The sequence below is a fragment of the Manduca sexta genome, chromosome 11, assembly GCF_014839805.1.
Source record: "Manduca sexta isolate Smith_Timp_Sample1 chromosome 11, JHU_Msex_v1.0, whole genome shotgun sequence".
NCBI lineage: Eukaryota > Metazoa > Arthropoda > Insecta > Lepidoptera > Sphingidae > Manduca > Manduca sexta.
The window spans coordinates 9797442-9811462 of record NC_051125.1 but is presented as its reverse complement, the minus strand read 5'-3'; the positions used below and the strand labels follow the sequence as shown (position 1 = coordinate 9811462).

The following is a 14021-nucleotide window of genomic DNA, read 5'->3' as shown; positions in this document are numbered from 1 at the left end:
CGTTTATCCTACTGCCAAATTTATATAGCCACGTACATTCTCTGGTAGATTTATGTTTAGCGAGAAATGGAAAATATTTCTACAGAATGTGTTACTGTTGAAGTAGTTAACTGTCAAAGGAAATTTTGTGAGTTTAATAAAACTGTGAGAACGTCGCCATGTGTTTAGAATTCGACCGCAATGACACCTACATACTCTGAATTTTATCTTACATATCTATTTGAAATTCTAATATAACGTTTCTCTTGTTTCAGATAACAACGGATAAACCACAATGGAACAAATATTAAAATATCTGATTATCATAGCTTCTTTGATGACCGTTAAACTAACTGTAACCGAAAGTAAAAATGATACAAAGCCAAAAATAGACCGGCGGTACTTTCACGTGCCTATGTTTATTAATATTTGTGACATCGAAGACAGGAGATCGAAAGTGCACTGTTACTGTGATAACAATAAAGCAAAAATGGCCGTCAAGGCCGATTGCTGGGTCTTTGGTGGAGGCATCACCGAAGATGATCCAATTTGGCCTAATTTCTCATCTCAAAGTGAACTCGAGCATCTCATGTTCAATGTCAGATCTGATGATGCCCTAACATTCATACCAGCAAAGGCCATAGTAAGATTAGACAAACTTAAACACCTTACTATACAGTTCGGAGCTATCAAAAGGATTCCACCTTACGCTTTCACCAACTCATCGACTTTAAGACAGATAATATTAAAATCAACTAAAATAACGACATTGGATAAACATTCGTTCTCTCAAATGATGATGCTCTCGAACCTGAGTCTGGATGACAACCAAATATCTGAATTGAAGCGAGATGTGTTCTTCAACTTACCGAACCTACACATTCTACATTTACCCAACAATAACATAAGTTTGATCCACGAAGGTTGTTTCAAACACCTGAATAATTTGATCGAACTGAAATTGGACTACAATTACATAACGGTCATAACTAAGGAGATGTTGGAAGGTCTCGAGAATCTTTCAAGGTTGAATCTGAGACATAATAAATTGACTATGATTGGAAATTTGGCTTTCAGCGAATTGTGGGGTTTGAAAGACTTGATGCTTGATAACAATGCGATAGAGTATATTTCTGAGAGGGCATTCGGTGGGTTGACGCAGTTAAGAAAATTGACTTTGTCGGGAAATCGCTTGACGACATTTTATGAGGACATTCTGGAAGATATGAGAAGTTTAGTGGTATTAGATCTGAGGGACAATATGCTCGAGACCATAACATACGAGACAGTACGGCCGGTGGTTGAGAACGATAAATCAACATCGACTGCAGTTTATTTGGACGGTGAGTGGGAGTTCCCTAACATTATTTATGACTTTAATACTTCTTAACTGGACGTGTCGGAGATTATTTTTATTTATAGAAGTGTGTACAGTTTTGGAATGGTTTTACGTACTCACAAACTGTAAATGGCAATAGATACAGCAAGTAATGCAACGCGATTTAAAGTATTTTAACATTTTAGTTTGTATCTTTTCGCTTCGTTTATCGTCAAAAACGTTTTGTGTATATTTATTTTAAAAAGTTGATGACCCATAACTATAAATTTCTTAAAACTGATGTTATCCAAATATTATCCAAAATCTCTTCATTCCATTTAAAAAAAATATATATTATATTCACAAAACGCTAAATTGTACCGAAATCAAACCGACCCGCAGGTAGATTAATCACAATCAAGATTAAAATACCGTAGATTTCGTTTTATAGCTCTGTTTAAAATGCACATTGTGTCGACGTGATTTTTTTTAAACAAACTGTACGAGTCTGTCTAGACCAAAATGAAGTTGATTTAAATAAATATCACACAAACCAATTTATGAACTTGTTAGAGAAAAATTCGTTTAAGCCCCAACATAAAAAGACATTTAGTCGTTTTTATTAAGTTAAAAATTTGGCTTCATTTTACTCGGAGTTAGTAAGCATATTGTCGACGTTTCTCCTTTTATTTTTCTTTGTCCGAGGTCTGAGCGTTTTAGCAACTAATTAGGGGGCGAGAGAGGTTGAGTGCTATGGTGGCCATTATACGAGTCTTGGTCCTTTTTCTTTTTTGTTAGATAGAGGAAAAAGTGCGTGGGTGTCAATCAATAAGTTTGTTTTGTTACTTTTCTCTCCCACTTCGTCTAATCTTTTAAAGGACTAAATGAAGTGGAAACATAAACGTTCTTCTTAAACTTTATTCTTTGATAACGTTTCACAGCATTCTCGAGATTTGAAAATAATTATAACAACGAATCATTTTTCACTTTTATAAAGAGGGCTTGATTTCGTACATAGTCGAACACGAATAACGATCTTGACTTTAATCTTGTATTTGCTGACGTCATAGGATCCTAGTCTGTATGAAGCTTGGTAAGGTTTACGCGAGAGCTATTTCAATTTTAAACCCGATAAACACTCAAAGAATCTCTTTGTACGGAATCAGAGGCATCCTGTTTTGCGCCGTCGTATTCTTGTTATTCCAGAAACCACTTACAAGTAATTCAGGCAAATAATTCAATTAATCGATGAATAAATTTATTTATTTTCGTCTCAGTAAAGGTCACTTGGTTTTCCTCTGTAAAGATGCAGCATTTTATTAACATTCGTTTATCTATTTTGATGTCTTAATGAAAATTATCGTAATATTATGAATTAAGGTGTTTTGCTGAAATTTTACCATTCGTAATCCCCTATGTTTATACAATAAATTAAGGTGGAGAGAAAACTAGCTATTGAAGGATTCATTGTTATTCTAAAGAGACAATTGAGCTCGCCAACCCTTCCCATATCGGAAACCGTCCAACCACTGCAGTATTCAATAATGAAATCAATTCATACGAAATAGATAGTATGACGCATGAAGGATTTATACGAAATGAAGGGATCAATGTACCTATAAATCTGTCTAAGTGAAATAAAATACCTTTTGATCATAGGCTTTTGTGTTCTCTTTGAGACGTATCGAGATATTATTATAAGACAGATATCAAAGGGCAGTGGTTTTGAAGATTTTTATGTTTTATGTGTTTGCGACTTACGTCCTACGGGGCAAAATTATGTTTTAGTTATTCTCGTATGTATATCAATTATACCTTTCCCTACTTTACTCATAGCACTGGCCAAGCCTTTGCCCGCAGCTCCACCTGCACTGCACTCACTTAGGAGTAATGTATGTTCGTATTAGTGCAAGAATTTACAAAATCGGTTTAATAATTCCAAAGATTAGCCCCAACAAACGAATTCACAATGTTTTCCTCTTTATAATATTAGAATTATTTCGTTGCGGGTAAAGACTCCTTAGTTTCTCTAAGACTCGCCGAGCTTGAACTCTCAGTGCTGTAATATGCATACTAGTGCTGGCGCGGTTTTGGGAATTACAGTGGTCCACATGATAGCAGGACAGTCAATTTATATTTATTACACTCCACAATTACTATTAATAACAGATGTCTCTTACCTTGAGACATAACATGAGTATGACCATAGCCTAACTTATTAACACGTTCTAATATTTAATTAGTAGACTTCGCTTTCTCCTTCAATTAACCCTTACGTAATTGGGACGTAGTTGGAAACAGTGGCTAGAATATTAAAAACGTTTATATTATTTCCATAACGGGGACATCAAATTTCAATATCTTACCCTTTTTAACATGCAAATACTGGCGCAGACTTTGTTTTCGGCTTTTTATTAAACGTAATGAAACTGTCTCTTTTTTCACTATTTTATTATGTAACTTTGTTCTCATCCAAATTTCTATTTTCAAGGCTTTATTACATCTTTAATAAAAATATTATATAAATATAAATGTTTAGAATATCTCACAAGAGTATCAGAGCAGAGATCTTTTGACCTTAGGGGTTGTTCAAGTATTACGTAACGCAATTTTTGAAGATTTTTGACCCCCCTATCCTCCCATGTAACGCGCCGTAACATTTTTCTGTGACCCCCCGCCTGCAAAAGTTATGTAACTCTAGTCAAAAAAAAATTCTAATATTCACAATTATTTTACGCAAAATACCGGAAAGTCGCTAAAATACCTTTGTTATTGTTTTAAAATAAACAAAAACAATGTTACATAACGCTCCCGCCCCTGTAATGCATAGTAACGTTTTACAAGACCCCCCAAATTGCGTTACGTAATACTTGAACAGCCTTAGCTAAAGTTTTAGAATACACTAGTAGCCATTTCAAATTGATCTCCATATTAGTGATTGATGAAACTATCTCCAAATCTACACAAATATTTTCTTCCGAAGTAATTACAGGGGCTTAGTCAAACTGTGTGTCTTTAAACTTCTGAAATTCGAACGTCTACGCGTAATCACGCAAGACCTGAACAAACATGCACATAGACGGAAAGACAAATCTAAATTAATTTAAAGACATCTTAATTATCTATTATATATTCTATTTCTTAATAGTTTAGACAGGGTCATTTTGATATTGCGTCACCACATCAAACCACATACTTTTCTTCTTGAAATTTATATTTAACAATAAGTTACTCAAATCATATATTTAAAATAAAAATTTATAATTTCGACAAAAATAAATATCAATACAAAGTAAATTGAATTTCACAAACCCTAACACCATTACTTTGAGAGTTTACTCTCATGCGCCATATTCGCACTCAACTACAAAATTTTAAAAAAATCAGAAAAATAATCATGGATTAATTAATATCCATCCATTCCACAATACCAGCAGTAATAAAGACGACTATGTGGTTCATTTACTGACGTAATGTCAAAATTATCCTATTTATAATAATAGCTAATATCAGTACGTATAGTTCAATCAAGTTAATGTAAACGAACAAACCGCTTTCTAATTTAGAATCCTGGCGGTTACACATCCATCTTACGATCAAAGTAAACTCTTGGCATGGGGACCACGTTAACGCAAACTTTGTCTTACGCCCGGATGCAGCAAAGGAGAAAAACAAAGCTAACTGTGTTAACCGACGTCCGGTGTTTTGTTACCAGATAACAAAGGTTACGTAAAAACTGCCACGTAATTTGTGACAGTATGAATGTTTGCTAGATATTTTAGGTTTTGGATTATTTAAATGCTCGGCATTCTATTTTGGAATTTGAAAACTTATTAGGAATGTTTTTTGTGAAATTGTTGGTGATATAATTAATGGACGACAAATGGTCATATTATGTGTTCGTGTTCAAAATTCTGCAAGACTATTATGTTAATATTGACAGATATGAACTATAAATAAATAACTGAATGGCATTTTATGAAAAGTTTTTAATAATGCACATAAAATAAAAAGGTATAATCTTAATTAATCTTATTACTCTTCTAAAAGAAAACTTGTGTAACTTTTCATCAAAAAATTCAGCTTATCTCAGCTCTTGCGATCTTAAGCCATAATTTACCTCCAAACGCTGAGGTAAGGTTAAACTATCAATTTAATTTCGTAAGGGACTCGCTTACTGGGCGTCTAATAGAAAATATGGTGTCCGAGGTCGACGGGCTTCGGATGATAATAAATAATCATAACGCGCATGCTATTCATAACGTATGTTAGAAAGAGTATTTAATCATTCATTTTGGAGAAGAGGGTAAAATCATGAAGGATGTATATGGGAACATGTGATTAGGTAACGTTTGATTTATATATAGAGACTATTTTAATAAAGAAAGTAGGGAAAAGTGTAAAGATGGAAACTATTTTACCGATATAGTTATTCCCGTCGAAATATCAGAACCGAAAACTATGATAATAACAAAAATAACCTCAAATACTAAGTGAAGCGAAAACGCTACGAAATACGAAATCGAATCACGTTTACAAAATACAATTCCTTAACAAGCAACAATCGGGCGGAAAGCGAACCTCAGAAAACGTTAACAATTTTATTCAACATATACATAAAGATAGAAACATAAAATTTGATTGCAACCACTTACGATCGAACTTAATAGCCTTATTCCGAGCTATAAAATTGCCAATGCAAATATTCTAGCAATCCGATATCACACCTGAGTTTTCGTAGTCATTCTGATACTTAGCACAAGTGAAACGGCAACCCACGAATCCAAGACGTTTGCCAAACCTATAAAAGACATTCGAAGCAAATTTCGTATCGTGTAAACAATTGGTAACAATGTGTGCAAAGCTCTTCGCGCCGTCAAGGATTCGGCAGTTGTAAACGATGCTCATATATCGTGAGGAAACATTCGTGTATAATAATCCTTTTATGTAAGACGGTGTGTACGTAAATCACTCGCACATACACCGATTGCACCTATATTTCGTGTGGGGTTCGATAAATTCGGCCGTATCCATCGTGGAATCGCTTTTTATTTCCACGCCCACGCGTTAGTTCACGTGTTCTGTTTCAGATACGATTCGCATTTGATTATTCAGGAGTTGTGCGTTTTGAAAAATTACCTTTACGCCTCGCGCTGCGTCTTGAAATATGAAGTAAGTTTGTTTGTTAAATATCGCACGGTACGCTTGTCCGTGTTTTATTTTTTATAATACGCGTGTTTTATCTCTGTTGACAGAGCCTTGTGTGTGGCGTCATGCCTATCACGCTATGCCTATGCGGATTAGTGGTCCGTTTGTGTAATACATGTTTGCTAAAACTACGTTTTCAAGCAGATTTTAATGAGCTGTCAGTTCTTTAGGTTTACTTTACCGGCAGACTTCACAGGTGCAAAAACTTTCAATCTTACCCATGTAACATTAAAGATGAAATCACTTTGATAGAAATTAGTTCACAAACATAATATATACAAGTTGCCAGTTATTAACAAATTAGCTAAATACTCAAAACATCATCGTAGCTCCTAATTGCCTTAATTGATTAATAGAAGCAGTAAATTGATAAAATCTTTTAAATAAACCCAATATTAAAAACTGATACCGACCTTGATACTGACATGACTTTGAAACGATCTATAAAGATGTAAAGTATTATCTTACTTCTTACTTACATTGTAAATGCGAAAGTTTGCAAAAATGTTTGGGTGTTTGTACGTTACGTAGAAGCAAATGTAGAAACAAATAAAAGGATTTCAATGGAATTTAGTACACTGGTTGATGGCGTTGTTTAACAAATCGACTACATTTTTTCCCAGTAATTTGCTCCCATGGAACAAAATAGATTTTTTAAATCTGATTTTGAAATAGATGGCATTGCTGGCGTCGTAGATTGTTTTAGGGACTTTCGTAAAGTCAAAGATTTTTCAAGAGCCAACATCTAGTTTTCTATGAATACAATTATAATAATGAATTAATTAAATACTTTTCAATGAATTTCCGTTATTTAGTTTAGAAAGGTAGGTATTTATCAGCACTTCACTCCCGGATGCTTGTGGCTATGCTAACTTTTAATTAACATTCCATGCAAATTTAGTTCGTGGAAGCTTGCAACAGAAAACTACCGTTTAAGTGGTTTGATTTTATCGACTGTTCTAGATGGTTCTAAGCTTCTGTATTACAATGTAATAGATTGTCGATAACACAATTTGTTCTCAACAACTGTTTTAAGAATTTAATGAATTTCAAACAATGCTTCGAGCAATGACGGTATCAAATCTTTGTTATGTGGAATTGCAATCTTTATTATTTGCTTTTGAATTCCAACAAAATAAAATGTTATTTAATACAGCGCATATAATATGCAGGAACATAAGAAAAATAACTAGCTTTGGATCTGCAAACTGACTGAACTCTCCAAATTCTCTATACAAAAAGTTGTACACGAAGCAAAATTTGTGCACTTCACAACTGCACTAATAGTGTTAAATTCACTTGCAACCGAATTTCAAACTGAAACAGTAAGAGAGTGGATTAATTTCCCCAATTAAATTTAGGAAGTAAATGCGACGAAACTTGAACATATCTTAACAAACTAAAGAAATGGAAGATGAGCCCAAATTCTCTAGCTGAGTTGGCTGTCAGCCGACTTATTACGGATTCTGTTGGGCTCAACTGGCATTCTGCAATGTCAAAATGTGATTCACTGCCGCCTTGGATGTAAATTATAGTTTGATTGTAATAATAGTTTTGAGAAGGGATATTGCAATAAGAATATTTTGAAATATAATACTTGAACTGTGTATTATGTGATTTATTATTCCATGAAATTATTTCAGGTTTAGAAAACTTTATTTCTCATTAAGAATTACAAATTATTTGCGATAGAAATGTTTCAGAAAAAACTATCGCGCTAGATTATGGATTCATATCGTAAATTACAGTTTTTCATTATTATTTTTGTTTCATATATTATATGCGTACCAAAGAAATGGAACCATGTCCCACATTACACAATTTTGTAAATAAAAATGTCAAAAACTTATTTTATAATTTCTAAAATGTCTGCAGACATCAAATTAGACAAAAAGCCGTATGTCTAACAAGCTTTAGATGAAATTGCAAATTTTAGATTCTTTTCAAAACATAATTCGACATAATAAGCTTATTATTATAATTAGACTATCTTAAACTTTTTGGATTTTAGCGAATCTTCGCAGTCTGGAAATTAAGATTATTAAAAAGAAGTGTGTTATAAACATGAGACTAACTCGACAGTTCACCTTTGTTTGCCCTTAATTTTACGTCAGGACATCAAAAGCTTATTCAAACATCCAATACACTTAAAGTTATTGAAGCGAAGAATCCACGCTGCATAACCTTCAACGTCTTAATTTATTGAACGTACTTTAATCCACTGAGGTTTTATACTAATAAGCATTTAATATTACGTTTAAACTTTATAGTCTGAAACGTTTTCGTAAACGTTAAATTTATTTTGAGTTTTTGCTCCCACGTCATTATTGATCTCATCTTTGTGTTTGTGGATATTTGTGCCTACAATATTATGCTTACCTAATGATAACAACAATTCAAATTAAATCATTCAATTTAAATCACTTCTTCAAGTTGCATGATTATATCTCTTCTTTTCATACATTTAAATTGAGCCTTTGTAAGATTAATATTGTACTGATTATAAAATTTGGTTAGTGAGAGCTTTACAAGGTGATAGGTAGTTCTAATTAAAGTCAAACAAATCGATAATAAATACATGTATTAAAGGCTATAAATCATTTCAAAAGTGTGACATTAACTATCAATTCCATGAAATGCATTATAAAATACTACGAGAAAAAGGTATTATCTTACAGCATCATATTCGTGCCACTTGGATCTTAACTGATACCGAGGCATCTGTTACCAAACAACAGCGGTTTAAAACGTGACCAAAAAAATAAATAGTGTAAAATATTTCGATACAATCCAGACTTCCGAATAAGCGCTCAGTACGTGCCGGGTCTAGATAAATGCTATTTTTCTTGGTTCGCACCGGTTCCGACTATCTGTTCGCGGCAGGTTGCAACGTTGGCTACTTTTTGATAATCCGCAACGAGGGTTGAATGCAAATAAAATGGATTAGCTTTGTATGATACCGTGGCTACGTGTCTCGCATTGTCATATTTGCAATGGTGTTGGTGGTTTGGGTAATTCATTTGTTTCATTCTCGTTAAGTAGTTATTTTGCAGTGTCAACAGTCGCTTTTTTGTTTCTTGGTCTTTGATTCTGTTTATGTTTTAATTGGTACTATGTTTATTATATTTTAATTTAGGGGAAATAAATTTTAAACCGTAGTTACGAAGTATAGGTTTTAGATCTAATTCGTAACGAACATTTACGATAGTAATTAGAGTCAAATTTTTTGATGCAAAATACAAATTTCATCAAAATATAATTACAACAAATCCAATATTGTTCCATTAACACCAAAACAGCGCCGCAACGAATTAACAATTTAATTTAATTACCAAAACAACGCGTAAAGTTTCGTGTTACAAAAAGCCAACCCTCGAGTACACGGGTTGTGTTTCTGCCCACACAAACCTAATTCGCACTCTCATTCCAGGTAACCCTCTCAACTGTAACTGCCGCCTCTCGTGGATATATGTTTTACGCAACGGGACCCGAGACAACACTCTCAAGCACGCCCTTGAAAAAATATCATGTGTCACAGACCCGAACGACCGACGCCCCGAAAATGATGTCACAGACGAGGACAATGTTTTGGCCGACGATAATTATGAGTATTACGATAAAGGCGATGATTATGTTGAAAAGAAACCTAAAGCCAGCAAAGCTATCAAACTCGTGGATATCCCGCTAGAGGCGCTGCCGTGCCCGAAGGAACTCATACAATCTATAGAGGAGTCTTACGGCCACCCGGTGCAAAATGAAATAAGATTGAAAGCATTCTCCGGCGCTTGCAACGCTGCATCTAGTTTAATTCCCATAGCTGTTACATTGTTGTTGTTCTAAATTTCACGTGTTTGATAAAAAAATGTTTGTGATACTAGATGTTAATTAGCGTAATCCGTGTAAATATTCAATCGAAGATGTTCTTAATGTAGATTACAAAATTTATCTAGTCGGAACCGTATATTTTTAAATATTAAATGTTCTGTTGTATAAAGGCATATTCTCATAGAATTTAAACGCAAATTGTTTGTAAGGGAAAATCCTGTTGGGATTAAGTGGATGCGTGATTTGGGAGATACTCCGAATGAGAGCTTGGTAAGCCCGCCAGCTTAAAATTATCTAGGACACTTTCGCTGAATTTACTTTATGTAACGTAGAAATATTGCGGCCAGTTGGTGTAAAAACACTTCTAGTGATGAAAATATAGTGCTTATTTCAAATACCTTAATATATCAAGTAGACAGCGTTCGTGTTTTAAATGACTTGTTTAAACGAACTGTAAAGTTGAAATTAGAAATTCAAATACGTAAGCGATCCAAAATGGTTTGGAACTAAATAAAGGTGAAAAATTCTAGCGCAGCGAAGTTGTAACGAGCATAACACGAAACAAACACAAGCAAGAGTGTAAAACTGTTTATTTTTGTCTTATTTCTTCTAACTTACTAGCAATAATAAATGAGAACCCAAAAGTTTGATGCGAGTTTATCGGATGTTCGCACCTTTGCGACCGTATCATTATTTTTTCACCAACTGTTGTATATCTTATTCATGGTATTGATCCAGTCTGACCGCGATTGGTCAGTCCATGTTATTTATATTCTCGTTAAGCCTTGTCACATATCATTTATTATTTGTGTCGACATAAAGATGTTTAGTCTCATTGAAAGGCCTGTATATTTGTTTTAGGTTTTTGTGAGAAATGTTGGAAGCTGTAGTAACACGTGATTTGGAGTTACGTTTTTAAATTTTATTTACTTCATGCAAGTAAGTTTCAGAGTTGTGTGACAAGGTATGTTAAACAACGCTAGATTCTGAATCATTTTGAATGTAATGTACTCGTGGCATATACTTCTCTCTTTTGTAAATAGAAACGCGACAATTGGAATTTTTATATTTTAGTTAATGTTTTTTTAAAGTTTATTTTGATTACATTGCTCTTACAATGTTGCTTTGAGTATGTCATGTGTTACATATAATGTATATAAATAGATTGAGATAAAAATACAATACACCCGTTAATAATCGCGAGTTTCATTTTTCATTTTAAGTTGTATTAAATGCCTGTAATCAATAAAATATCCTCAAAATTATCTGCAGTTACAATATAAAATGGACGAACTGCGTTTGTCGCAGCACAATGTCAACTTCAAATCGAAGGTTAACTTTACCCCGATGTAACTAGAAATCACAATTAATTGTATCAAGATCATGCAGTCAGTCTAGTGTTTTAAAACCAAAGGTCAAAGAAATATAGCTAAAAAATAACAGATAAAATTGCTTGTATGTACAAAAATTCAACGAAATTTCAAAATTGAGTGATAAAATCATATCTTTACGTTTTAAAATATCCCTTCACGTACAACGTAAAATTAATTTCACCTAGTGAATTTATGGTCCGCGGTTAGACCGCATGATATATGTTATTCTTTAGAAATATCAAATGTTTCGCTGCTATAAATTTTAAACCTTCATTGATGTCATGGATAAATTAATATTTATGTTTGAGTTAAAATGAACAAAAATATACGACGTTGTAAATATTTATTTTAATTTATAATGCCATTCGCTATACTAATGTGTAAAGTTATAGTGACGCACGTATGTACGTCGCGTTCCAGGATCAGCATGTGTATATTCGGTTTCAAACAGGCTGGTATTTTGTCGACTGGTGAGGGGCAATCATCTCTTGTTAGTTGAAACCATCTAGACCCTAACTTCATTACCATCAGGTATGTTAAAACTTGTATGATTTTGAACTGTTGCAATTCAATTGTAATTTGTGTACAAACATCTAGCAGCGAAAAACAAAACCAAAAACAGAAACAATGACTTCTGAAAATAGAAGTCAGACTAAATTAACATTGGCACGCTGGGTATAGCGACCAAGCGATTCTTTTCCTGCAACTAAACAGTCATCCGCTTGTAAATTGGTATACCCTGTGTTCTTTTATATGCATTTAATTTTGCTTGCATATATTTGTCCAAATAAGTTTTAATGTTATTAAAGAAGACAATTTTTATTTAATTATGAAAATTAAAGTAAAATTCTCCGCCATATTTTCAATCTTGCATATGTTGTGAAGCGTCATCACATGATAAAGGCGTGTAGCGATGTCGCGTGATCAAATTAAAATTACAGTACCCGTTTATGATGTCACATAATTGCTCATCTTAACTAAACAATAGGCACTTAATAAGTTTTTTTTTAAAAATACGCCATATTTCTTGTCCAAATATTTTTGATGTTATTAAATCTGAGATCACGCCAAACTTACAAAGTATATAAACATTTTTCGTTTAAAATATATAATCATTTTAAATGAGTAAACATAGCTTTTTTCCCACATTTAATTATATGAGTGAGTATAAATAGATTATAAGGCAATAATTGATAAGTAATGTAATTAAATTGGTTTACCAATTCTTTCATATAGATGTAATTGTGCTTGCATAACTCATAAATAAATTATTTTATGATTAAATGAATTAAACTAATTTAATCATTAATTAATTTAAGAAAACACTCACTGGTTAACACTCATTAAGATAAGTAAAGTTACATGAAAACCGACAGATATAATGTAGTTAGTTGTACACTTATCTCCGATGTATATGTAATCTTACTTTTATAATATTTATAGTTTAATTGTTTTTTATCCCAAATAATATATTATTTTATTAATATGACCGTTCTGTACTCACGATAATATGCGATTTAAAAATATTTTATAATCGTAGCAGCACATTATAAGTAGTTTTAAGAATTATATCAGATGTAATATAATATTAATATTGAATTAAATGAAACTGTTATGTCATATCGCGTCATACAATGTAAATTATCGTTAAATATATTGTAAGTGTACAAATTGTATTACTGTTACAAAAGTTTTCATGTATATCAAATATCATTAGGTTGTGCATATCTTCAATTATGTTGTATTATGTATTAAATATGTAATAAATATTTCTACCCGTGGAGTAAGTTGTTTTATTTCTTAACCAATATCAATAATCCACAATGTATTTTGATGGCATGTGAATTTCCGTGAATAAAGCCCTAAATTCTCTTTGAGATAAAAGAGGTACAGTATATCTATACTTATATAGTACTAGCTTCGCCCGCGTGAAGGAGTTTTCCGGGATATTTTTTTTTCCAACTTACTTGATATATATCGTTATATTATGACCAAATTACACAAAATAATTATAAATTGTAGCCTATGTGTTATTCTGTTGTATAACCAATATTACAGTGAAGTTTCATCCAAATTTGTTCAGTAGCTTTTTCTCAAAAGAGGAACAAACATACATACATACATACGTCCATACATCCATCCTCAAAAACGTTTGCATTTATAATATTAGTAGGATATCTATATTTCTACATGAAGAAAAAACTTTGTACCCCTTTTACAGCCGTTTTCAATAAAAGAACCCAATCTCAATTCGATTCACTTCACAAAATGAACCAATCAAAATAACTCATTTGTAAGCATGTCAAAAATCTTTGTTC

At 32.7% G+C, this 14021-nt stretch overlaps 1 protein-coding gene across 1 annotated transcript; it reads left to right on the top strand.

The window, feature by feature from the left end:
* The first annotated feature begins 274 nt into the window (after positions 1-274).
* LOC115452865 (connectin) lies at positions 275-10345 on the top strand. Its single transcript, XM_030181481.1, has 2 exons — positions 275-1322; positions 9936-10345. Exons 1-2 carry the CDS (start codon positions 275-277, stop codon positions 10343-10345), a joined length of 1458 nt encoding a protein of 485 aa, XP_030037341.1.
* The last annotated feature ends 3676 nt before the right edge of the window (positions 10346-14021 follow it).

Coding starts and splice junctions, on each gene's coding strand:
- LOC115452865 (XM_030181481.1), top strand. CDS start 275: ATGGAACAAATATTAAAATATCTGATTATCATAGCTTCTTTGATGACC. Junction 1,323..9,935: donor GACTGCAGTTTATTTGGACG/GTGAGTGGGAGT, acceptor CTCTCATTCCAG/GTAACCCTCTCAACTGTAAC.